Source organism: Microtus pennsylvanicus, chromosome X (assembly GCF_037038515.1).
Source record: "Microtus pennsylvanicus isolate mMicPen1 chromosome X, mMicPen1.hap1, whole genome shotgun sequence".
NCBI classification, from domain to species: Eukaryota; Metazoa; Chordata; class Mammalia; order Rodentia; family Cricetidae; genus Microtus; species Microtus pennsylvanicus.
The window spans coordinates 74,704,706-74,732,149 of record NC_134601.1 but is presented as its reverse complement, the minus strand read 5'-3'; the positions used below and the strand labels follow the sequence as shown (position 1 = coordinate 74,732,149).

At 36.3% G+C, this 27,444-nt stretch overlaps 1 protein-coding gene across 1 annotated transcript in view; it reads right to left on the bottom strand.

Moving 5' to 3' along the window:
• Window positions 1-1,116: 1,116 nt before the first annotated feature.
• Window positions 1,117-27,444, bottom strand: part of Chm (CHM Rab escort protein) — a 173,468-nt gene continuing 147,140 nt past the window's right edge. Inside the window, exons 13-15 of the mRNA XM_075957406.1 lie at window positions 13,861-13,959; window positions 8,194-8,354; window positions 1,117-4,330 (exon numbers count right to left, since the gene is read on the bottom strand). Coding sequence (XP_075813521.1) covers window positions 4,139-4,330; window positions 8,194-8,354; window positions 13,861-13,959 — 452 coding nt within the window. The 3' untranslated portion in view covers window positions 1,117-4,138. The remainder of the gene's footprint in view (window positions 4,331-8,193; window positions 8,355-13,860; window positions 13,960-27,444) is intronic.

The window sequence follows — 27,444 nt, the reverse complement described above, 5'->3', positions numbered from 1 at the left end:
AAAAGAGTCTTAATTCTCTATGAGCAACAAGGTGATTGAAGGATACACAGCCACTTGTTTAAAAATTCAATCAACCTTAGCTTTCAAAGAGTTGATTTATTAATAATCTCACAGATAAAATTGCTAGTTTTGCAAGAGTTCTGGTTAGATTAGCTTTTCGATATGTTCTGAGGAGCTTCATGAACTACTTGGAATTGACAGAAAATATCAGTAATCTTTGATTATTTCGTTCAAGTAAAACCATAGCTTAATGAATTATTTCTGCATACAAAGAACAGAAGCAATAATTTTTCCTACTGCAAATAAGCTGTAAGAGAATCAAGTATTTCCAGTTTTCATCACCAAATATGAAAAACCATTTTGGATCTTCTAAGATGTGAAAGCAGGCTGTAGGTGATCAACGTACTGTAAAGCCATAGCTTATGTATGCCTCACAGCCTCCGTAACAGTGATCTCAGGATAAACTACTATCGACTTTTTTGATAGTGACATTAATATTGGTATCTAGAATATTTTGTTAAGTAAACTAAAGCCACTCAGTTTGGTAGTCTGTCATACTAATTTACCACTGTGGGTAGGTAGATGCCTGCAAATTAAACAAAACACATAGCTGACAATCATTTAATAGCAGTATAAGAGCAGAAAAGTAACCCAGATCCAAGACAAACTTTCAGTTATTGGCATACACACGCACACATGTTTTTTGAGACAATGTTTCTCTGTGCAGCCCCAGCTGTCCTGGAACTCACTCTGTGGACCAGGATGTCCTCAAACTCAGAGATCCACCTGCCTCTGCCTCCTGAGTGCTGGAATTAAAGTGGTGTGCAACCACCATCCAACACTTATATATTTTTAAAAGTTGTTTTTGGGTTAGTATTTTATACCAATCAATATACATTAAGTCAGTCTCCTATTAAAGAATCCTTATTAAGTTATAATCAAACACATGCAGAGTTGACTATAAGCTAAGGGAACCTTGGATGAGGAGTGGAAGTGCAATAGAACAGGCTATCTACTCCTAAAAGTTCTAGTAGGTAGACTTTGCTAAACAAAGTCTCTACCACTGAGGTTCATCTCTAACCCTATATACAAAATTCAAGCATGAAGAATAGGCCATTACAGTGGAAAGGCATTGAAAGTCTTTATTTCCTCTGAAAACTCCCTGTTACAGTATGCAATTATATATTCATGCTTTTTCAAATACATATAAGAAAGTTTACTGAGCAAAAGACAAATTATTTAATACCAATAACAGTGTATAAGTAATTTGCAAGAAAATGGTTTAAATTTCTTTAAATGATTGCTACTATTTAGGAACTAGAAAACAAAATTGAAGACAGAAACAATCTAGAAACAATCTTGTCAGAAATTAATAATTGTCAACAATCAACTTTATAATTGATATTATTTTAGAAATTTTCACTATTCTATAAGTTACCCATGATGTGGTGGCCATTTTACTATAGAAAAATAGAAAGTGACATCTATTATTTATGTTTTCTTGGGCAGGCACACCAATTAGAAAAAATATACAAAAGCAACGTAGGATTAGTTATTGGATCTGATATCAATCACTTAAATTAATGATAGGATTTTTGGTTACTAAGAAACAGGCATGCATATTTAAATATTTTGAACATACAAGTATAAATTCTTTGATTACAGTAACTTTCAAATTTGAAATTACTGAAACATCTGCATTATGTAAAACAACAATTTTCTTCATATGACTTTAGATCTACGGTTTTACAACACTATCTTAATGTTTGTTGTTGGTATTGTTTGGAACTTCAAACAGTAAAATCAAGTATTTCCTTGCAGTAATTAAGAAAACAAGAAAAAGCTCTTAAAATGTTTCGTATTGCATTCTGAGGTGACAGGAAATCGGCAGAATTGTCCACAATTTTAAAAAAGTTTCATGGTATTTAAGGAGCTTTAAGCATTTCAACAATATATTTAGTAAATGGCCAGGAAGAGCAATTGGTTTTGATGTCATCAAAGGAATGGAAAAAGATACAGTATGAGCTAGGCCATGAAAGCATAACACAGTTGCTCAACAATTTACACAGCTGCAGTGTCTAGAGGTTTCTATTTACTCTTAGCCTATCTAAGAGCCTAACTGTCTCCTTAGATAAATGTGCATGCTGCATTTAGGAATCCTTAACTCTAGATATTATAACAAAGTAGAACATTTTTATTGGTGCAACCTTACTGTGATTGTATTCCAACTTAATACTCTCGTCTAAGAGAAACTTTTCTATTGCTGGCATGGAGAGGCAGGACCAATACCTGGTGCAGTACAGGTATGTACTTGGCATTTAGTGCATGCCCTGGTTGGGCTTCAGGAAACAACAGCTGACTGAAGAGCTGAAGCTTTGTGACAAAGTAGGTCATAATGTGAATCTGTCCCTGATTTGTGTGGCATTACAAAAGGGAAGGGGTACTACAGAGGAGAGGGCTGTAGAGCGGGAGTGCAGGCAGCCTGAGAAGAGCAGTCTGGGAGTCTGGGACGCTTTCCCTGTTTTTCTCAATCCAATTCAATCTGAAGGGGTCAGCAAGAGCAACAGTCCTTGGATTTTTCTGTTTATCAAGACTCTCTGCTGGGAGCTTCCTTTGAGATCTTCTCTGAAACCTGGCCAGGCCAGGAACCAGCTGCACATGAAGAACTCTGTGCTTTTCACTGGAGCCATGGCTCCCTGACAGGAAACTGGGTTTATTTATTGTTTATTTATTTACAGGCAGTTCTAGGTCGAAACTATTGCTCAAAGAAAGTAGACCATCAGAGCTCAGAGAAATTTAAATAGAGGCATTGCAAATAAGTTTGCTGCCATTGTATAGCCCTCATGTTTGCATGTAAAGAGTGTATTACAGTATATTAACTGTCAGATTCTGTTTAGTTTTCCATCATCTTATATTTAGTTGCCAGAAGAGGAATATGAATTTATAAAATATTTCTAAGACTTTAAAAACTACCAATCCACTTGTTACTAATGAGTTTAGGAAACAGACTTGCATTTTAATTTCTTTTCTTTTCTTTTTTGGTTTTTTGAGACAGGGTTTCTCTGTGTAACAGTCCTAGCTGTCCTGAAACTAGTTTTTGTAGACCAGGCTGGCCTCAAACTCACAGAGATCCTCACAATCACTCTGCCTCAAGAGTCCTGGGATTAAAGGTGTGTGCCACCACCACCAGGCTGCATTTTAAAAAATTAGCGCAATACATGTAACACTGTGATCGTGAGGCTGGTTTGATATTTACCCACAGGTCAACCAATGGGAAAGTTCCAAACAGTGTGTTTCCAGAGGAGCCACTCTAAGGATGGTGCTACATTTTCCCTTCATAACTATTCTGACACACTAGGCACAGTAGTCCACTTTAGATCTGCAGAAACTGAAGAAGTTAAACAAGCTGCCCAATATTTTAAGTAGCATAGCCATGACCAAATTAGTTCTGTGAACAAGGTTAGTGCTTCCGTTACTCTGACTTAGTAGAATCATGAAGGATCACTGATCTTATCCAAATGTATGCTTCCATTCTTACGTTTCATCTTTAAACTTTAGCCAGTGTGTATAATATTATACCAAAGTCACTACTTACTAACAAATCATGATTAGCAAATCATCTAAACACCTTAGTATTAACATTTTCAGTTTTTAACATATAAAATAAAACCAACTTTTACTCCAAATATAGGCTTCTGGCCAGATTATGATAGTTTAGCTTTACTCTATTGTATTTACATATGCTCTTATCTGTTATATCATACCCAGAATGAAAATATAATTCAAATAAACAAAATAAGTATGAGAACTGATTCTCCAGATGTGGCAAATTTATGTGAACACCACATAATTACTTACAATGCATAGGATCCCTTTAACATCATAGCTACATTCCCAGGAATGCTAATCTCACAGGTTTGTTATCTTCAAATAGGCAAGTCAATGTGCTTTATAAGTGTTTTATTTTCCCAGAAATGCTTTCTTTGAAGAAAATTGCCCTTTAGATTTCTAGGACTCATTTCGTCTTGTAATTTTGCCTATTGGTTGTTGCTTTCTAAGTTTTCATATACTCCATCCATGAGGACTATGAAGCCAAGAAGAATTCTCAAATTAGGATAGTAAGTCTAATGCATATCCACTACTTAGAGGGCTCCTCTGGGTATCCCAGGTCTGTATTTCCCTTGGGAGTCTCTGAGTTGGTCTCTGATATAACAGTGGATTCTGATGCTTCTTGTTGGGAACTGTCTCCATCAAAGACAATATCTTCAGGATTTGGTGGGGCTGGACAGAAGTCCTCATTTGGGCAGATTTGCTGGAAAAGTGTTTCTGCCTAGACAAGGATGAAAGAACAAATTAATTTTTGAACATCAGCTTCAAATGTATGTGCATTTGTGGCATTATATAAAAAAATCACATCTTTAAAAATTTATGTAATTACGTTTTAACCAGTACATGTGGTTGAGTTTAGTAGGACAAGGTAAGAGAATAAAAAAAGCAAACATGATACTAATAATAAATATAATAGATGTGGCAAGTTGCAATAATCCACTTTACTGTTAGTTAAAGCTTTGTATCATGATAGGGGGCTTTTATTTTTGGCAACTGGTGAAGAAGAGTCATTTTAAGGTGTTAAAGAACATACTGATTTCCTATACTGCTTCTCTCTTTTTTGTAATACATACGCAAGGTCATCTATTTGGCCAAAAGTTGATCATCTATGGCCGTAAGGTCCAACCCAGACTATCTCTTGCTGTATCTGTTTGGTCAAAACTTGACCATCTATGGCCCAAGGGTCCAACCCAGACTACCTCTTGATTTTTTTTTAAATAAAGATTTATTGGAACAAAATTCTCATTAGTTTACCTACTATCTATATCTGCGTTTTCTCTTTAATGGCAGAGCTGAGAAGTTGCAATGAGGAGGACACAGGCTGAACAACCTAAATATTGACATTCACTATCCTGGGAGTTTGGTGGAAGGGTAATGACAGAATCATAGAAACATTTAAAGTTGATTTGAACTATTTATTTTTATTGTGTGTGTGTGTGTGTGTGTGTGTGTGTGTGTGTGTGTGTGTGTATACATGTGCCACTGTACACATGTAGAGGCCAGAAGACAACTTCCCAGAATTGGTTTTCTCCATCTACCTTGGGTTATGGGATTTGAGCTCTGGTTGTCAGGCTTTTATGGCAAGCACCTTTACCCCACATAGCCATTTGTTTTAATTTAATATGGATTTGAAAGTAATTTGATTTTTAGGTAGGCTTCAAGTGTACACATATTTTGAAACAGAACATTTCCTATGTATATACTTAAAAAATTTAACCATTTAGTTGGATATATATATGTGTGTGTGTGTGTGTGTGTGTGTGTGTGTGTGTGTGTGTGTGTGTGAGTGTGTATGTATAGTGACATCTTGGCATACATAGTACAATGGTTACCAAAATCAAATGAAATAAAACATGCTTTCACTTGAATTTGGAAAGTATATTAAGGAAAAAGGCTCAAACTCAGAGTGACAACAATCAAGTTTTGTTTGAAAATGCCATAATGATTCCAAATACTTTTTATGTTACTTAAAAATAAAACCAACCACAGATATCATTTTGGATATTTGTAGTTAGAACACTTAAGATCTACGCATACTGAACTGGAGGCTTCTAAAGTCAGATCCAGAAGTATTATTAGTAAGTCATCAGTGCATCTTAGAATCATAAGCTGTCACATATGCATACAAGAGAGTCAGATCCACATATTCAATCTCTTTGCAATATGAAGTAAAGAAAGGAACAAAATTTCCAAAAGCTAAAATGTAGAATTTTAGATGAAAAAGAAATATATTACAACGCTGCAGGAGCCTGTGTAATTTATATAGGCAAAGCCAAGATAATATTCTGAGAGCTTTCATGAATACTTTCCTTAATTAGAAAACAGAAGTTGGCAATAGGTAACTCATATAATCACATGATGATATACTGGAATTAGAGCTTAATTTATCCAAATAAATTGGCAATGTATAAATATTACTGATGCTCTTTAAAGAAAGCATACTTTTCCTCAAGTGGATATAAGATATAACATGTTAGTGAGTATTTAAACATTAATGCTGTTTTCTTCATTATATTTCATATAACCCATGAAAGTTACCTTTCTGTGAAGCAAATTACTGTGTTGAAAAATTGCCTTTTAACTGTAATCTTCTAGTATACAGTATATATATAAAAGCACTTGTATTATAAATCTTTACTTTAAAATTTTATTTTGGTTTAAACAATGTTTTGTTTACTCAGAAAAAATACCAGCCTAACCTAAGTTAATTAGATAAAGGGTTTTTGAAAATTTTCTTCTTTCAAGAAAAATGGGTCACTAAGTAAAAACAACATTATTAGCTTAAGACATAAATGCAAATCTTAAGCTATGGGTACGAGATGTAATTCCCTGTTTGTGTGACACTGCTCAGGGTCTAGCATAATTTTCAAAGACCAATATTAGGCTCTAATGATGAATTATAAAATTATAGCAAAAGGCTGCATCACTGTTCATAGCATTATTGCTGTGACGAAAGGGTATTTTAAGGATTCAATAAAACTACTTGGTACTAAAAGATCGCTGCAACTGGTGAGAATATAATTGAATTCATGTCTTCTGTGGTTTTATAGTCACCCCCACCCACATACACACATTCCATAAAACTCAGGAGACTGCCGACAAGGGGGTGGAAAGAAGACATGAAATACCATCTTTTAAGTAAGAAAGATATAGCCATGGCAACCATGAATTCATAACAGCTGTGTTCACAGAAGCTGGACCCTCATAACTGCCAGGTACAGAAGGAAATGGGACTGAAGGTGATCTACACTTACTGCATATATTTTGGTAACCAATAGATTCTAGAACTGGGGAGGCAGAGTAACCCATTGCATACTAATTAGTTCAGTTCCTCAGGGTTAGTTTTGAAGTTACGGTTACATACTTGGCCTTAATTAAACTGTATGGAGGCATTAAACAAAACCAAAGCTGGTAAACAGGGAAAGAGATTTGTAGGGTGTCTGTCTGTCTGTCTGTCTCTCTCTCTCTCTGTGTGTGTGTGTGTGTGAGTGTGTGTGTGTGTGTAGGGGGAGATTACTGATATGGTTGGCAAGGAAATAGGAATGGGTAAATGAGTATTTAGAACACACAATGTACATACATGGAATTGCGAAGAACAAAATTTACTAAAAATCATTAAATTATTGACTTGTTGATTAAAAGATGAAAGTGCCAAAAGGACCTGACAAAAGTTTCCACATTTGCCTCAAAGCATGCCTTCTCTTCTTTTCTTCCTATCAAGGTAAAAAAGGGGGTTTTAAAATATGTCCTAAGAATCTTCTGCTTACTGGAATCAGAGTGTACCTTTGGCATATAAAATAAGTGTGCCCTTCTTCACCGTTCTACCTAGAATAGTCCACATGGATTTAACATACTTTTTGGCAACTACAACAGCAGCTTTGGGGGCACTGGCTTGAGTCAAAACATTAATGGTGTTATGTTCATTACGTAAAATTACATTACTCATTCTCTCCAAGATTAAGAAATGCATGAGACCACTGTAAAATTATCTTACATATGTCGGGCGTTGGTGGCGCACACCTTTAATCCCAAAACTCAGGAGGCAGAGGCAGGTGGATTTCTGTGAGTTTGAGGCCACCCTGTTCTACAGAGTGAGTTCCAGGACAGGTTGCAAAGCTACATAGAGAAACCCTGTCATGAAAAAGAAAAAAAAACAAAAAGAAAAAGAAAATCTTACATACTTTGCTTGTTCTAACCTTCCCGGAAATGGCTTAGGCTGCTGGAGAACAACATTTTTTTCTAAATATGCACCAATAATCCAATGATTATTAGAAGCAATATTTAAGAATATTGGCATTTCAAATTCATTTTAGTAATATATATTTCTAAAATTTTCATTATTTATTCTCAAAGTAGTTCTCATAAATAAGCCTTTATAATTCCTTATTCAATTTAAGGAGGTAAAACAGTTGATAGAGTATTTAAGGTAGCAATGTAGTTCACAGACAAAAAGCCAATGATTATTAAATGATAAAGAAAGATGTTTTACTACTTTCTTTCCCCTCTACCCAGGAGGATAAAAACCACTCACTTATCCCAGTATATCAATTTTTTAATACAAAATTAAGAAATGCCATGCCGTACCTGTTTGACTGCATTATCATTTCCTAGATCACAGTCTGGGCCAGAGCACACATAAACGTTGGATGGTAAATCATTATAACAATCTCTGCTGATATCTGATGAATCTCTCATATTGAAATACAGTGCCCATAGAATCCTTGGCTTTTCAATATGTTCATTTTCTGGAAGTAAAAATAAATTTTATCAAATTGAAAATCATAATTTATTATACTATATGGCCAAATACCAACAAAGCCATGATTAGACTTTATAGTAAATAAGATATTTTTTATAAATAAGCAATTACTGAATGTGAAAACACAAAGTCTAAGGTGAAATATGGCATTTCACACAATGAAAGCTTTTCAGTCCAGAACAAGGTAGATTTTAGAAATTATTCTCAAAGGTTAGCAAGATGGCCCAGCAGGTTAAGACCCTGGTTACTATGCCTGAAGACTGGTGTGCCATCATGTGTGGGACTCACATGACGGAAGGAGAGAACAATTCCTGAATTGTTCTCTGACCAGTGCCTACAGATGCACACAAAAATGAATGAATGGATGGATGCAACAAAATATTAAAGTTCTTACAATCATAGCCACCCTTAATTTATCTCCCCTAAGTGAAGATAACATAAATCATGTTTCAGACAGAAAAACAACTTAATGCTATATAGTAACTTAATAGTATATACATATAAGATGACAATCATATAAACTGATATTATTCAGAATAAACAAAAGCATAGCAAATAGAGATAGGAATTAATGGGTACTTTAGAGGTCAGGGAGGGGGGTTGGGGACAAAGGTCAGGTGGCTATTTATGGATATGAAAATTTTTTGGCAGAGGGCAGAATCAGAAGTGTTTTACAGTTGTTTCTACTGCTGTTTAGACAGTTCTATGACTATAGCTTTTAAAACTCGGAGCTTCACCTGAAATGTGAAAATTTTATGGCATATGAATAATAGCTTTAAAAATACTACTTAAAATAACACATACAGAATTTAAAATGATATATACTAACTCTCACTCTAATGCTTTATGTTACTGGATCACAAAATTAATGGCAAACAACAAAAGGAATTTGCAAAAAAATGAGGCCACTAGGTCAAATGTCATTGTGAGTACAAGTTCTCTCTGAGCAGCAGGCATCCATTATGCATGTCAGGCAATGACATAAGATCTGGGGACATACAGATGGAGTAGACTTAGTTCTGATTCCCCTGTATTTAACGTTTTCTTCTAATACCGGGCCTGGCACACAAAAGCCATTCACTAAATAATTTATGAATGCATTCTGGTAATATTCTCCATAATGAAAATATAAAGTGTTTATAGAAAGGTTCAATCTTGCTAATCTCAATTCCTACAGCTCATTTCTTATTATAGTAATGATCATTCCTCTGCCTCTTTTCTTTTAAAATGTTATAATTAAAATTTCTTTGGTTGAAGACAGAAAATACTGCTGTTATCACATGTATCGATTATAGTTTTCTCTAGCCCAACTCTGCCAAAAAGTCAAAAGTCTGCATAATGCTAATAAGGAATGTTTATGACAGTAGTGAAACTCTGTGAGACACTGTGTGAATCATCAAGAAAATGTTAAAGTTGTAATTATTCAATTACTGTTCTTATTGAATTAGTAAACAATGTAGAACAATTTTAGCTAAATATATCATTCAATTAATAAGAATGCCCTAGGCCCCAGAATAAATAAATTTTATATAATTTCAAATACGTCTTCTGTAGGAAGAGCAAATATGCCATTTTTTCTTATTTGCCCTGAATAATTCATAATTATTAGGGTGAAAAGATAAGGAACTGAATGAAAGAAGTGCTCTTATAAGGAGTCTTCAATTTTTCATAATTATCTATTTTATGTGGGTAGGTAGTGGTTTGAATGGATTTTGGCTCTGCACCACTTGCATGCAGAAGCTAGAATAGGGCATAAAAATCCCTCAGGAACCGGAGACAGTTGTGAGCTGCCATGTGGGTACTAGAAATTGAAGCCAGGTTCTTAGGAAGAGCAGAAATTCTTAACCACTGATTCTTCTCTCCAGCCCCAAGGAAATGAATCTCGTACTGATGCTAAGATCTGAGTCTGAGGGACCACTAATTCATGCAGAGACACATTACACAGCAAAAACTACTTATTAACAAAAGCTGTAAAAAACCGATATTTCATAGTTAATTTCATGTGAGTTTTATTAAACTGACTAGTGAGTTTAGCTTCACTAAACTGTGAGAATTTATTTAAAAACACAACCTCTGCATCATGTATCAAACACTGCGGGGAAATGCCATCTATGTGTAATGGCATCAAACACCACAGCAGGAAAATGAGCTAAGGTGTGGAAGGTCTTTAGTAGGACCCAGGTCATATCTAGGTAAATATTAGGTGAGCCTATCTTCTAGTTCATAAGTGTTCTCCGCCTTTGAGGACAGCTTTCATTCAATACAAGACAGCTGAAATGAATAGTTCAACAGATTTTAGGAAAGAGATTTCACAAAGGTTAAGGCTTTAACAAGCAACTCTGTTGAAAGTGAAAATTGACATAGTCTGAAGATCAATGGTCTGGATACAAGGGAGCCATCAAGCTTTGACCTTAGAACCTTCAAAGAGACATGTAATTGCTTCATCTTTCTTGGAGGTCAGCTGGAGGTAGAGAGAGAGACAGAGAGAGAGAGGGAGAGGAGAGAGAGAGAGAGAGAGAGAGAGAGAGAGAGAGAGAGAGAGAGAGAGAGAGAGAGAGAGAGAGAGAGAGAGCTGGAAAAACAATATACACTCTGAAGCAAATAATAGTTAAAACTACTAAAGCTGCTAAATAATAGCTCATTTCAATCAGATCAATTAGATGACATGCTAGACTAAGGAGGTAACAGGTGATAGAGAATAAGATTTTGTGGTAATTAAACAAGTGTATGTACTGAATAAAGAGGGAAAAGAAAAGCAGTGAAGGCAAACCAAATAAAAGCAAGATATGTTTCTAGGTACATGCCATGGGCAGGAAACAAGTAAAATCATTTAGCTAAGCTGCATAAGCCCTGGAATATAAAAGTGAAATAAAAACCAGAAATTAAGATATGGCATTTGCTTTCCTGGTACAGTTAATATCCTTACAAGCCACCAAATTCACACTCATCTGTGAAGGGAATTTGTTTTTAGGAAGCATTGCTCTTAGAGATAGAAATGATTACAATAAATGAGGCAACTCGACAAACCAGGCAGATTGGAGGGCAAAAAAATTAAAAAGAAGATGATGCTATTATAATACGAGATTCTAGACATTTATACATACTGTACTAACAAAATTCTGGCTTTACCTTGTATTGAAAAATCTTCTATTTCTGCATAAAATAAGAAATCAGTACAGTTCTGTCAGTGAGACCTGCATAGCACTCAGTTTATCACCTCTCAATGTTTACAAGGATAACCTAGACCCTACACAAGAAAATGAATTGTAAGAAATGACCTGATTTTTTAATCTATAGAATGAGGCTCATTAAGCATAAATCATCTGATATTTCTTTAGACTAAAACATAGACAAAGATTTAGAGATATTTGATGTGCTTAAAGGAGCCTGGTGGGTGGGTAAGAGTACAATGATTTCTTTGGAGAGGACAGTCTGAAGACTTCTGGCTGCTATTCATGAACCTGAAAGGTAAGAAAGATAAAATACTGTCTTCAGAACCTTACCACAATCCGCCCGCCACCCCCAAACACACACTGTCAATCAGTCTTATAGTGGTAAAGAGAACACCATCCTTTGTAGGAAACGAACTTTCCTGTAAGGAGACGAGGCTAATTTTCATAAAGGTTCAGAATGCACAACACCATGGAGAATGTTGAACTCCATGGAGAAACAAACAAGGCCACACAGCATTCTTCTGCTGCTACATGTTTCAGCAAAACTACTGACAATGCTCTAAACCACAAAGTTTCAGATGATTGCTGAATAACCAAAAGACAAGAAAAGCCTGTAGACATACAAGCTTCTGCAAGAGAAGTATGTGTTTTAATGTATGAAAAGTTCACATTGCTCACAAAGTTGCTTCTCCCTCATTTAGGCAGGAAAATGAATTGAGTTCTCTTCTGCAGGTGACTTTGCCTCTTTGACCTGCCATGGCCCAGTGCTCACTTTATCTGGTGATTCATTTTCAATAACTCCAACAGTATTTGTTCTGACATTTTAATTAAAATATGACCACTACCTCATCCTGATGATAAAAAGGCCTATGTGTCAGTGCAAACTAGCTCTGCAGTGCCTCGGTGCACCTGAGGACCCCTCTGGCATAGTTCTTGCTAAAGAATTTCCCTCGGGTTCCAAACAATACATCATTTCAAACCGGGATCACTTGAACCATTAAGGTTAATCTTAAAAATCTAAAATGGCTAGTGGATGCTAGTTAGCCAACATGCAATTTCCGCCAGCTTGATTTTGTAAACCAGAAAATTAAATGTAGTTAAAAAGTGAGGAATAATGATATGTTAAGTGTATTATGTGGCACAGTGATAAACTGCAATTATAACGAAGACACTGAAAATGATAATCTTGGTTATGAGCAAGATACAGATGCAATTAAAGCCTGAAGACTCTACATTAGGTTGAGGAATATGGTTGTATATATTATAAGTTAGAAATCAAAATTTTAACAGTAACTCAAACATTCATACAATACATTCAAATGAAAAATATATGTAAGTAGACTAAATTTAAACTCAAATGAAGTTTTTCAGATTGAAAGAATTTATACAACTGGGGGTTTCAAAAAGAAATGACATTAGCAGGTATAAACAGAACACTGTGTCTTATATGTAAATGTTTATATCTCACTCTGTATCATCTCTGCATTAAGAAAGTAGTCAACACACAGGAGACCGAAATGCATAAACACTAGGAATAAAAACAAATGGCTGGCTGAATAAATGTATCATTTAAAGAAAACTTCAATGTAAGAAGGGAAGACAGTGAAAGGGATCTAGAGAACACAAAAATGCTTTAATGAAAATGACCTTTACTTCACACACATGAAGAAGAGTTATCACACTATATTTTTGATCACTCACATATTATATATGCAATATTTTTTCCACTCAGAGCTACTAGCTGTACCGTACTATGTGTGGGGTAATTTAAAAAGTTCAAAGTGGAAATGTATTCTTTAACTATGAGTCAGAAACAGATACAATTTGTAGAGCTAAGTATTTGGCATATAGCACTTTAAAGATAATTATAGTCAGGACTTATATACTTGCCAATTAATATTTTAATCTTTTGAAAGTTAAATAAACATTTTATAAAGAACTATATATTTTTCATAAAAATCCTGCAAAAGAAATATAGCTATGAAAAAGTGCCTGTAATACTACCAAAATTAATTAATAAATTTCCCAACAGTACTTCCCCTTTCTCAGGCATGTGAGTATGTATGCATATAAATGTGCATTTGATAATTATGGGGTTTTTGTCTATACATTTGAGTACTTTCCCTTAACAATAAAGACTGCACATCTTTTCTTTGTGCAATGACTATGTTCAAAATCCTTAGTAAATATGTGGGAGTAATTGCTGAATAAAAAAATTAAAATACTGAACTTTAATTCAGGCTCAGTTCAGTTCCTGAGATATCTAAGGGGAATATCATGTTACATTAACTGTCCACCACAACTGTCCTATTTTCTTACCTGCTTCCATTTCTGTATATGGAGTAAACAATTTCTGTACTACTGGTTCTAAATCTTCTCTTGCTGTTTTAGAAGACACACAAGTCAAATGCACCAAATCTGAAAAAAAAACCACAAAACCATCTTGACTACCTGCTTATCGTAACTGTTTTATTCATATTCAAAGTACTAAGTATCATGGGCAGTAGTGATTGAACAAATCAGGGATCCTCTGTTCAATGAATTTACAATCTAATAATGAGGGTACAGGTAAAACCAATATATCATGTCATACAAAAAATTAAATGTATATGAATGATAGTTAAAAGAAAAAAAATCACACTAACACCCTAAGGTAAGTAACAGCTAAAGTTAATTTTGCAAAACATAAAGTAGGGGAGCTTATGAAATCATTTGTATATGCACGCACATGTCTCACTCTCTCTCTTACACACACACACACACACACACACACACACACACACACAAACACACACGGGTGGTGAGAGCGAGCAAAGTATATTTATTAGCAACAAGAAGAATCCATTATTCACACTTGGTTGATAAGTTAACAACAAATCATCTATCATTTCAGAGATTTCATAAAACCTTTTTGAGGAAACACTGCTGAATTAGTTTGAATCATAAAATACTTCAAAGTCCATAAAATGGGAGTCAAAAGACTATATAATATTTTGAGGAATTCTAAATTACTCACACCACCTAGACCTGGATAATGTTTAGGTTTGAGAATATACTATCATGTGCAAGGACTGACAGAACTTCTTAAGGTATATGTCCAAAGAGAAAGTGTAGTTGGCATTTTCTTTGGGCCTCCAATCAGCTTCTCATGGGGACTTATTATTACTTATGAATGCTTTGCTTTAGCTTAGTCTTTGCCCCACTAGCTTTTTAAAGTTAAGCTGTTTTTGTTCATCTACGGTTTGTCTCAGGGCTTTTTAACTTTCTTTATTCTGTAAGTCTGACTTTGCTGCATCTTCCATGTTTGTCTATCTGGCCAATCTACCCACTGTCTCCTTTTCTTTTCTCTTCTCCCTTGACACCACCTCATCCTAAATTCCTCCTCCTACTTATTCTCCCTGCCTAGAAGTTCCACCTATAGCTCTTCCCTTACTATTGGCTGTTTAGCTTTTATTAGAACAATAAGGTGCCTTTTACAAATCAGGTAAAAAACAGCAACACATCTTTGCACAGTTAAACAAATTTTCTACAACGAGAAAGTCTTATGTACTGAAAGATAGACTGTGTGTATAGTGGGATAAAATATCAGCAAAAAACAATATAACAATATAACAGAGAAGAGAAAGTACCAAGAAATTCTTTTCCAAATATACCACTAAAAAGGGATATACATCTCTCTTCTAAGAGTTTTACAATAGTAGCATTTTGAACAACCCTGTAAAGATATTTCAAATTTTATGAAAGCCCAAATCAAAATAGGACTCTTACATTTAAATTCATTCCATAGATATAGAAAGTGTAGCATATATCCACACCAGAGTTTTAACTAGCCATAAAGAAGAACCAAATCATGTGGTCTATATGAAACTGGATGGAATTTGATATTATTGTGCCAAACAAAATAAATCAGACCCAAAAGACAAGTATTTCCCCTTTTTTGATAAGTGTATAATTTTGGGAGAAGGTGCGTGAACACAAAAGTGGGAGTACTTAGGATGTAAAAAGGAAAGGGAGAGAGGAACCCTAGAAAGGTTACCAGGTGTATGTGACTATGATCAGAGCACATTTCATGAATGTATGCAAACGTTATAATAAAATCTGTTCCTTTGTATAATTAATACATAATAAAATCAATCTCCTGTTCAAATGATGGAAAATATTGGTGAATGAAATGGGGAACTGTGTGTATATGTGTGTGTCTGACAGAGAATGTGTGATGTATATGTGTGTCAGGAGCAGGTGAGCTTTCCTGTGAGGGTGATGTGTTGAGATCAGAGGCTGACACTGTGATGTACTCCTCAGTAGGACCTTATTTTCTGAGACAGTGTCTTTCACTGGTCCTGGGGGCTCTGGGTTTCAGCTAGAATGGCTTGCCAGTAGACCCCAGGGGTCCATCTGTCTCTGCTTCTTAGCACTGAGACTGCAGGAGTGAGGGGTTTTCAAATGGGTGCTGGGGATCCTAATTCAAGTTCTCATCTTACACAAGCACTTTATGCAAAGAACCCTATCCCAAGCCCTGGGGAACTTTTATACATGTGATCAAAATATCAAACTTTGTTGCCCTCCTGGTTTACCAAAGAAAGTCATATTACAGTTTACTTTAATAATTTTAAATTTCTCTGATTCCACTTTGGAGTTCTTTGTATTAGAGATTATTAAGTGTTATTTTAAATTAGGATTATTTTTGAAATTGAACTATATCAATCTTTATACCTCATGGATCCTTTGCGGGACCAAACTTTAAAAATCACTTTTCTCTATTTCTCAAACAAAACTTTTACTTAGTCAGTGTTTAATAAACACACTTGTTGCTAATGAAATGTCCTTGTCATGAGCTCGTATTAATTACTGCCATCGTTGAAGAGTCATGTACACACCAATCCCCCTCATACACACATATGCGTATGAGTACAATCTGACTGACTTCTTATGTGAAATGCAGGAAATTCATATACCATGACACAAACACAGAAAGTTCTAAGAGATCTCACCACCCTCAAATTAAATCTGCCCAAGAATTGCTCATAAAATTATAAGATGCATTAAAAAAATTCTTAAGTAAATTTAAAAAATCCTAGAATTGTCTGTGCATGCATGTTATAAACACTATTTTATTTGGCACATACAACATTATCATTCTAATGGAGAAAAGAGGTGGAAGGTTAAGAGTGGAGCAGATATCTCAAAGCCGGTAAAAGGAAAAACTGGGACTCTGCTTGATGAGTACCACGTATGTGCCTGTGGAACATCTGTCCTCTCTACTGTCATGAGAAGATAGAGTGTGACTGTCGACCTCTGTAGAAAACACAGATAGTCATTACAGTCAGTAGTGCACATTATAATACAAAACATTTTCTAAGTTATGCTAAGTATATGGAAGTCACTACATAGAAGTTCGATCCTACTTTCCTCCACTTCACCATGTGATGCTTTTCAATCACATTTACTTTTCTGTTTATCTCACAAAATCATCATGCATTGATGGTATCCCAATGTTCAAAGTTTACAGTTCTGTGAGATTTTCAAAAGTTCTATTCTAGCTTTTGTCTGCTAGGTCTCTGGCCAGCAAGGGGTCCTGATCCTGTACCAGAAGATCCAACGGAGGGGTGAGTGTGTTCCGGACTGGTGGCAGAAGCCCCATTCTGCCCCAGAAATGGAGAGCTGACATTCCTCAACCCCCTAATCTTTCTGGTCATTCTGCAGGGGCTTCTCTCCCCAGCTACTGCCTCTCTCTTCCTATCCCATCCCAGCTTCTGCACAGGCACCCCTTACCTTCTCTGGGGACATAAGACACCACCCCCCAGCTCAGCCTGTATTTGGGCCAGGACCTGGTGATGAGTACAACTGGGCAGGAGTTCCTTTGTTTCACTAAGCTTGAAGGCACCAAACTAGGCCTTCTGTCTGCAAGGTCCCTGGACAGCAAGGGGCCCTGATCCTGTACCAGAAGATCCACCTGAGAGCATTAGAAGGAAGAGATGGGCATGTGCCAATGCAAGAATTCCTCCAACAATCTGAAAAACAACATGGTAATACCAGAACCTAGCGAACATACAACAGGAAGACCTGAATACCCTAATACAGAAGAAGTAGAAAAAATTGACATTATGAAAGTGATAGACTGCCTTAAACAGGATATGAAAAACTCCCTTAACAAAATGGAGGAGAAGAATAACAAAAAGTTTGAAGATATGAGTAAATCCGTAAAAGATACCCTAGGAAACCAAGAAAAAACAATCAAAGAGATAATGGAAACAGTTCAAGACTTGAAAACTGAAATGGAGGTAATGAAGAAAACACAAACCGAGGGCCGGCTAGATATGAAAAATCTAGGTAAATGAACAGAGACTACAGAAACAAGCATAACCAGCAGAATACAAGAGATAGAAGAAAGCATCTCAGCTGATGAAGATACCATAGAGAAAATAAATGCACTGATCAAATAGCAAATCCAACAAATTCTCATCACAAATCATTCAGGAAATCTGGGACACAATAAAAAGACCAAACCTAAGAATAATAGGGATAGAAGAAGGAGAAGAATTACAGCTCAAAGGTCCAGAAAATATACTCAACAAAATTATAGAAGAAAACTTTCCCAACCTAAAGAAAGATGTATGAAGGTTCAAGAAGCATACAGAACACCTAATAGACTGGATCAAAAAAAAATCCCCTCGCCACATAATAATCAAAACACAAAGCATACAGAATAAAGAAAGAATATTAAGAGCTGCAAAGGAAAAATGTCAAGTAACTTATACTGGTAAACCAATCAGACTTACACCTGACTTCTCTATGGAAACCATGAGAGCCAGAAGGTCTTGGATAGATGTGCTGCAGAAACTAAGAGACCATGGATGCAAGCCCAGACCACTATACTCAGCCAAGCTTTCATTCACTATAAATGGAGAAAACAAAATTTTCCAGGATAAAAACGAATTTAAACAATACGTAGCCACAAATCCAGCCTTACAGAAAGTAATAGAAGGAAATTCACAAACCAAGGAATCCAACAATACCCACAATAACTCAGAAATCTAGCGACCCTTCAGCAGCACAACTCAAAGAAGGGAAACACATAAACTACCACCAAAAAAGGAAAAAAAATAATAACCAGAGTTAACAACCACTGGTCATTAATATCACTTAATATCAATGGACTCAATTCACCTATAAAAAGGCACAGGCTAAGAGATTGGATATGAAAACAGGATCCAACAATCTGCTGTTTACAAGAAACACACGTCAACCACAAAGACAGACATCTATTCAGAGTAAAGGGCTGGGAAAAGGCTTATCAAGCAAATGGACCTAAGAAACAAGCAGGTGTGACCATACTAATTTCTAACAAAGTTGACTTCAAACTTAAATCAATCAGAAGAGATGGAGATGGACACTTTATACCCATAACAGGAACAATCCATCAGGATGAAGTCTCAATCCTGAATATCTATGCCCCTAATATAAAAGCACCGACTTATGTGAAAGACACATTACTAGAACTCAAGGCAGATATCAAACCCCACACACTAATAGTAGGAGACTTCAACACTCCTCTCTCACCAATGGACAGGTCAATCAGACAGAAACCTAATAGAGAAATAAGAGAATCAATGGAGGTAATGAATCAAATGGACTTAACAGACATCTAGAGAACAGAACATTCCACCCAAATAGGAAAGATATACCCTTTTCTCAGCATCTCATGGAACCTTATTGAAAATTTACCATATACTTGGTAACTAAGCAAATTTCCACAGATAAAAAAAAAATATTAGTATCCACCTGTGTCTTATCGGATTACCATTGAACAAAGTTAGAATTTAAAAATAATTCAACCCACAGAAAGCCTACAAACTATTGGAAGTTGAATAGTCAACTACTGAACCACCCCTGGGTCACGGAAGAGATAAAGAAAGAAATTAAAGTCTTCCCGGAATTCAATGAAAATAAAGACACAACATACCCAAACCTATGGGACACTATGAAAGTAGTGCTAAGAGGAAAGTTCATAGCTCTACGTGTCCACATTAAAAGAACGGAGAAAGCCCACATTGGAGACTTAACAGCATAGCTGAAAGCTCTAGAAAAAAAAAGAAGCAGACTCACCCAGAAGGAGTAGAAGACTGGAAATAATCAAATTGAGGGCTGAAATCAACAAAATGGAAACACAGAAAACAAGCCAAAGAATCAATGAATCAAAGAGCTGGTTCTTTGAGAACGTCAACAAGATTGACAAACCTTTATCCAAACTAATCAAAAGGCAGAGAGAGAACATGCAAATTAACAAGATCAGAAATGAAAAGGGGGACATAACAACAGACACTGAGGAAATTCAGAGAATCATTAGATCTTACTACAAAAGCTTATATGCCACAAAGTTGGAAAATATAAGAAATGGACTTGTTTTTAGATAAGTACCATTTACCAAAATTAAATCAAGACCAGGTGAACAATTTAAATACTTGTGAGGAAATAGAAGCTGTTATATAAAAAAAAAAAACCTCCCAATCAAAAGAAGCCCAGGACCTGATGGTTTTAATGCTGAATTTTTTCAGAACTTCCAAGAAGAGCTGATACCTATACTCCTAATGTGTTTCACATAACAGAATCAGAAGAGTCACTGTCCAACTCTTTTTATGAAGCTACAGTTACCCTGATTCCAAAACTACACAAAGACCCAATCAAGAAAGAGACTTACAGACCAATCTCATTCATGAACATTGATGCAAAAATTCTCAATAAAATTCTCACAAACAGCATCCAAGAACACATTAAAAAAATTATCCATTACAATCAAATAGGCTTCATCCCTGAGATGCAGAGTTAGTTCAACATACAAAAGTCTTTCAATGTAATCCACCATATAAATAAACTGAAAGAAAAAAACCATATGATCGTTTCATTAGATGCGGAAAAAGCATTTGACAAAATTCAAAAACCCCTTTTATGATAAAGGTTTTGGAGAGGTTAGGGATACAAGGACCATACCTAAATATAATAAAAGCAATATATAGCAAGCCAACAGCTAATATCAAATTAAATGGAGAAAAACTCAAAGACATTCCACTAAAATCAGGAACAAGACAAGGTTGTCCACTTTCAGCATATCTCTTCAAGATAGTGCTTGAAGTTCTAACTATAGGAGATCAAGGGGATTCGAATTGGAAAGGAATAAGTCAAACTTTCGTTATTTGAAGATGATATGATAGTGTACATTAGTGACCCCAAACATCTACCAAAAAACTTCTACAGCTGATAAATAACTTCAGTGAAGTGGCAGGATACAAGATCAACTCAAAAAAATCAGTAGCCTTCCTATACACAAAGGATAGAGAAGCAGAAAGGGAATCCAGAGAAACTTCACCTTTTACAATAGCCACAAACAGCATAAAGTATCTTGGGGTAACTCTAACCAAGGAAGTGAAAGATCTATTTGACAAGAACTTTAAGGCATTGAAGAAAGAAATTGAAGAGGACACCAGAAAATGGAAGGATTTCCCATGCTTTTGGATGGGTAGGATCAACATAGTAAAAATAGCAATTCTAACAAAGGCAATCTATAAATTCACCACAATTTCCATTAAAATCCCAACAAAATTTTTCACAGACCTTGAGAGGACAATAATTAACTTTATATGGAAAAACAAAAAACCCAGGATAGCCAAAACAATCGTATACAATAAAGGATCTTCTGGAGGCATTACCATCCCTGACTTCAAACTTTATTACAGAGCTACAATATTGAAAACAGCTTGGTATTGGCATAAAAACAGAGAAGTCGACCAATGGAATCGAATAGAAGACTCGGATTTTAACCCACAAACCTATGAACATCTCATTTTCGATAAAGGAACTAAAAGTATACAATGGAAGAAAGAAAGCATCTTCAACAAATGGCGCTGGCAGAACTGGCTGTCAACCTCTAGAAGAATGAAAATTGATCCATATGTATCACCATGCACAAAACTCAAGTCCAAATGGATTAAAGACCTCAATATCAATCTGAACACACTGAACCTGATAGAAGAGAAAGTGGGAACTAGTCTACAACATATGGGCACAGGAGACCACTTCCTACGTATAACCCCAGTAGCACAGAAAATAAGGGCAACATTGAATAAATGGGACCTCCTAAAACTGAGAAGATTCTGTAAAGCAAAGTACACTGTCATTAGGACCAAGACCAAAAGGCAACCTACTGACTGGGAGAAGATCTTCACCAACCCCGCAACAGACAAAGGTCTGATCTCCAAACTATATAAAGAACTCAAGAAAATAGACTTTAAAATGCTAATTAACCCAATTAAAAACGGGGAACTGAACTGAACATTGAATTCTCAACAGAAGAAGTTCAAATGGCCAAAAGACACTTAAGGTCATGCTCAACTTCCTTAGCAATCAGGGAAATGCAAATCAAAACAACTTTGAGATACTATCTTACCCCTGTCAGAATGGCTAAAATTAAAAAACACCAATGATAGCCTTTGCTGGAGAGGATGTGGAGTAAGGGGAACACTCATCCATTGCTGGTGGGAATGCAAACTTGTGCAACCACTTTGGAAATCAGTGTGGCGGTTTCTCAGGAAATTCGGGATCAACCTACCCCAGGATCCAGCAATACCACTCTTGGGAATATACCAAAGAGATGCCCTATCATACTACAAAAGCATCTGTTCAACCATGTTCATAGCAGCATTATTTGTAATAGCCAGAACCTAGAAACAACCTAGATGCCCTTCAATGGAAGAATGGATAAAGAAAGTGTGGAATATATACGCACTAGAGTACTACTAAGCGGTAAAAACAATGACATCTTGAATTTTGCATGAAAATGGATAGAAATAGAAAACACTATCCTGAATGAGGTAACCCAGACCCAAAAAGATGAATATGGTATGTACTCACTCATAACTGGATTCTAGCCATAAATAAAGGGCATTGAGCCTATAATTCGTAATCCTAGAGAAGCTAAATAAGAAGGTGAACCTGAAGAAAAACATATAGTTATCGTCCTGGATAATGGAAGTAGATAAGATTGCCAGGCAAATATTGGGAGCTCGGGGGTGGGGTGAGGGTAAGGGGAGATGGGGAGAGAAAAGTGAGAAGGGGAGAGCTTGGGGGAATGGGATGATTGGGATGGAGGAATGGTGGATATGTTTGCAGCGAAGTATATATCTTAATTAAGGGAGCCATTTTAGGGTTGGCAAAAGACTTGACTCTAGAGGGGTTCCCAGGGGTCCACGGAGATGTCCCCAGCTAGTTTCTTGGACAGCTGGGGAGAGGGAGCATGAACTGGCCCTATCCTATAGCCAAACTGATGAATATCTTGCATATCACCATAGAACCTTCATCTGGCGGTGGATGGAGATAGAGAAAGAGACCCACATTGCAGCACTGGACTGAGCACCCATGGTCCAAATGAGGAGCAGAAGGAGGGAGAACATGAGCAGGGAAATTAGGACCGCGAGGGGTGCACCCACCCACTGAGACAGTGGGGCTGATCTAATGGGAGCTCACCAAGGCCAGCTGGACTGGGACTGATGGAGCATGTGACCAAACTGGACTCTCTGAACATGGCGGTCAATGAGGGCTGACTGAGAAGCCAAGGACAATGGCACTGGGTTTTGATCCTACTGCATGTACTGCCTTTGTTGGAGCCTAGTGTGTTTGGATGGTCATCTTCCTAGACCTGGATGGAGCGGGGAGTACCTTTGATTCCCACAGGGCAGGGAACCCTGACTGCTCTTTGGACTGGAGAGGGATGGGGGGGGTGAGGGGAAGGGGAGGGAAATGGGAGGAGGTGGAACTTTTAAATTTTTTAATAAATAAAAAAAGAAAAAGTAATTCAAAAAAAGAGAAAAGAAAAAAAAGAAAAATATGTTTACAACATCATGCAAATATAAATTTTGTTATTTGCATGACAAGTGGAATGTTGGGTTTGAATCCCTATATTTTGTACATACATATGTACATTTATATGCATATAAATACACACACACACACACACACACACATATATATATATATATATATATACACACACATATATATACACACACACACCTGAGAGTTTATGTCAAAAAAAAGTTCTATTCTACAGGATTTCCTATTATAATATATGATTACTAGATTCCACTGAATATATTTACAAGGGATATTATAGTTTTGCTACTACAAATAATTGTTTGTAATGTTAGAAATAATAGTATATGCATTTATTTGAGCTTTCTTAGGAAAAACTGTGGTTGTCAACACAGCTGTGTTCAAAAGATACATGATCAAAAATATGTGACTGCCTTAAAAGTATAATACAAATTCGAAGCCAACCTGTACAGCATATTGTCATATTTCTCTTATTCGCTATAAGACATGTACTTTCATTCCAAAAGTTTATTTTTTCTTCAGGGAATTATCTCACTCAATAAATGTGAACAAGTCTATAAATTAGATCAGGCAGAGAAAATAATTTCCTAAAAGTATTATATTTAATTAGCATCTACCGACAACTTTTATTATGAAATATGCAACACTAGTTGCAACATTTCCCACAGGCATTATGAGAAATTCTTTTTCTTTTTAAAATTCATTTTACATACTAACCACATTTCCCCCTCCCTTGCCTCCCCTCTACCTCCCATGCACTCCTCAGAAAACATAAGGCCTCCCATGGCCAATCAACAAAGCCTGCACTATCAAGTTAAGGCAGGACCAAGCCTCTCACCCTACTCCCAGTGTCAAGGTTGAGCATGGTAACTCACCATAGGAAATGGTTTTCAAACACCCAGCTAATGCACCAGGGATAAATCCTGGTCCCAATGCCAGGGTCCCCAAAAAGACCAAGCCACACACACAATTGTCTACCACATTCAGAGTGCCTAGTTCAGTCCCATGCAGGCTCCCCAGTCCAGAGTCCATGAGCTCCTACTAGCTCAGATCAGCTGTCTCTATGGGTTTCCCTATCATGATCTTGACCCCTGCTTGCTAGTATAATCCTTCCTCCTTCTCTTCAAATGGACTCTAAGAGATGGGCCCATGCTTGGCTGTGAGTCTCTGTATCTGCTTCCATCAGTTACTGGATATAGGTTCTATAATGACAACTAGGAGTTAGTCACCAATCTGATTACAGGGAAGACCCATTCAAGCACCCTGTCTGCTCCACTATTGTTAGGAATCTTAGCTAGGGTCATCCTTGTGGATTCCTCCGTGTTTCCCTAGCCCCTGGTTTCTCCCTTCCCCATAATGGCTCCCTCTATTAAATTACCTCTTTAATTGCTCTCCCTCTCTGTCCGTCCTCCAAACTCTACCATCCTGTTCTCTCATGTTCTTATCCCTCTTCCCCTCTCCTCTCCTCCCGCTAACCTTCCGTTTACCCAGGGGAATTCATATATTTCCCCTCCCTAGGGTAATCTGTGCTTGTCCACTCTTAGGGTCTTCTTTGTTACCTAGCTTCTCTGGGGCTGTGGATTGTAGCCTGGTTATCCTTTACTTTACATCTAACATTCACTTATGAGTGAGAACATACTGTGTTTGATAACTGATTAAAATAAAATGCAAATCCTAACTGTAAAATTTACAAACTACATTCTCTTCACTTTATTGAGCAACTGCTTAAAGGCTTATTGGGCTAAAAAGATAACTCAATATATTGTTGATTACCATTCCTATGATATCAAAAGACTTATATTGGCATTAAGAAATCATATATAAAAGTAATATTTAATTACCAGTATGTAATGATAGCCTTTGCAAATCCAGTTACTAATCACAGTCATTATCATTGAAAATAGAAAGGAAAAAAAAGAAACCTAGCATTTAGAAGTCTAAATTCTCTCAGCACAAAGTCAGAAATAACTGTTTAGAAAACTTGCTTTGGAACACTAATATCTCTCACAAGATACTGTTTAGAAAGACAGAAGATTTCCACTCAGAAATACATTGAAATACATACAGGAGGACATACAAAAATGACAAGTCTAATATCTGGTAGCTGGGTGAGACAGTACAGCACGATGGTACAGTCCTGTTTTTTCATGTTTCTTCTGCTTTCTCTATCTGTAATGCTAATGCAGTTTTTCTCTCAGGCCTTGGTGTCCTCATGATTAACCAGGTGTGGTATTAGGTCATCTGTACTATCACTGCTAAAGTCTTATAAAGCCAATTCTCTAAACTATAAAATTTTAGTGATAATAAAAGTGCAAACCAAAAATTTACAGCATTAAAGTCTGAATATAAAATAAGAATAAGCAAATGGCTGTTAAAAAAGGTAAGAAGTCTGTTCCTCAATGTTCTGAAGTCAGACACACTAAAAGTATTCACTGAATACAAAAACACAAATCTGTTCCAAAGGTTTTAAAGAAATTTTGAAATACAGGCTAGTCAACAAAGTATGTTTTGTTGTATCACCAAAAAAATGTAATGTATATGTATAGGGGTTGATGTGGCTCATAACTTATCCTTCATATAGATTTATAAAAGCCAACTGTAATTTATGCAAAATAGCACAAATAAGAATGCCTGGATGTGCCCATAAAAGTGAAAGGGTCAGAAAAAACGTTTTCTTTATACTGCCAAATGGGGAAATGAGTTTGGCACATGTCACACAATTTGGTTTTATAAACCAACTTTGAAAAACTTGACTCAGTGTCATTGTTCTTGAGTTCTCAGTAGTCTTCATTGTCTGCTATGTTCAGCAAGTCCGGTTTTATCCCATGCTTTTTCAGACCCAGGCCAGCTGGCCTTGGTGAGTTCCCGATAGAACATCCCCATTGTCTCAGTGTGTGGGTGCACCGCTCGCGGTCCTGAGTTCCTTGCTCGTGCTATCTCTCCTTCTGCTCCTGATTTGGTTTTGATCCTATTGCACGTACTGGCTTTGTGGGAGCCTAGGCAGTTTGGATGCTCACCTTACTAGACCTGGATGGAGGTGGGTGGTCCTTGGACTTCCCACAGGGCAGGGAACCCTGATTGCTCTTCGGGCTGATGAGGGAAGGAGACTTGTTTGGGGGAGGGGAAGGGAAATGGGAGGCGGTGGCGGGGAGGAGGCAGAAATCTTTAATAAATAAATAAATAAATAAAACTTGACTCAACTTCCACTTTCACGGAAAAATTTAAGCTTAAAAAACACCGCTCCAGATTGTTAACCTGAGATCAAGAGGAAAAAATTTCAGCATACTTAGAAAATAAAATCTGTGCTTTGTAACAATACTAATAAGGACAATTGGAAATATCACATTTTCAAGCAACAAAATGGAAGAAGATACTGAAAATTGTTTAAGATTATCTAAACTTGTTTCATTAATGGTATGTAACCTTTTTCCTAGTAGGGTTGAAAACCAGAAAGAAATATATAAACAAGAACCTTCATGAAACTTTAGATTATTCATTATTATATATGATATTCACAAATCTATAGTCATCTCACAGATAAATAACTTCCTGTAACATAAAATCCCAGAATAAAACAGCTGTTACTACCTGATTATTATGTATAGGAAAAGATTTCTAACTGCATAGCATATGAATAACTATAAAAAAACATGAACTTGAATGTCAAACGGAAAGGTTGCAGAGATGATGATTGCTCATTCATAAATGATTTTAGAAAAAAAAACTTCATTTAGGAAATAATACGATTTGTTTGGCTTTACAAAACACAATAATGCCAAATTCTTAACAGTCCCAGTGGCACAAAACCAAATTAACCAAGAGAACACGACTTTGAGTTGATGTAAAGACTTTTAAATCTGTAACAATTTCTATAATAATTTACCTAATCCAGGGTTGCCAAGAAAAGGACTGTATTACTAGAAGAAATGAGCACCTTAAGAAGTACTGGTCTCCATCTTAATTGCAAGTACAGTAATGTTGCTTTTATCCAAAGGGATGTTTCTCAACAGTCAAAAAACT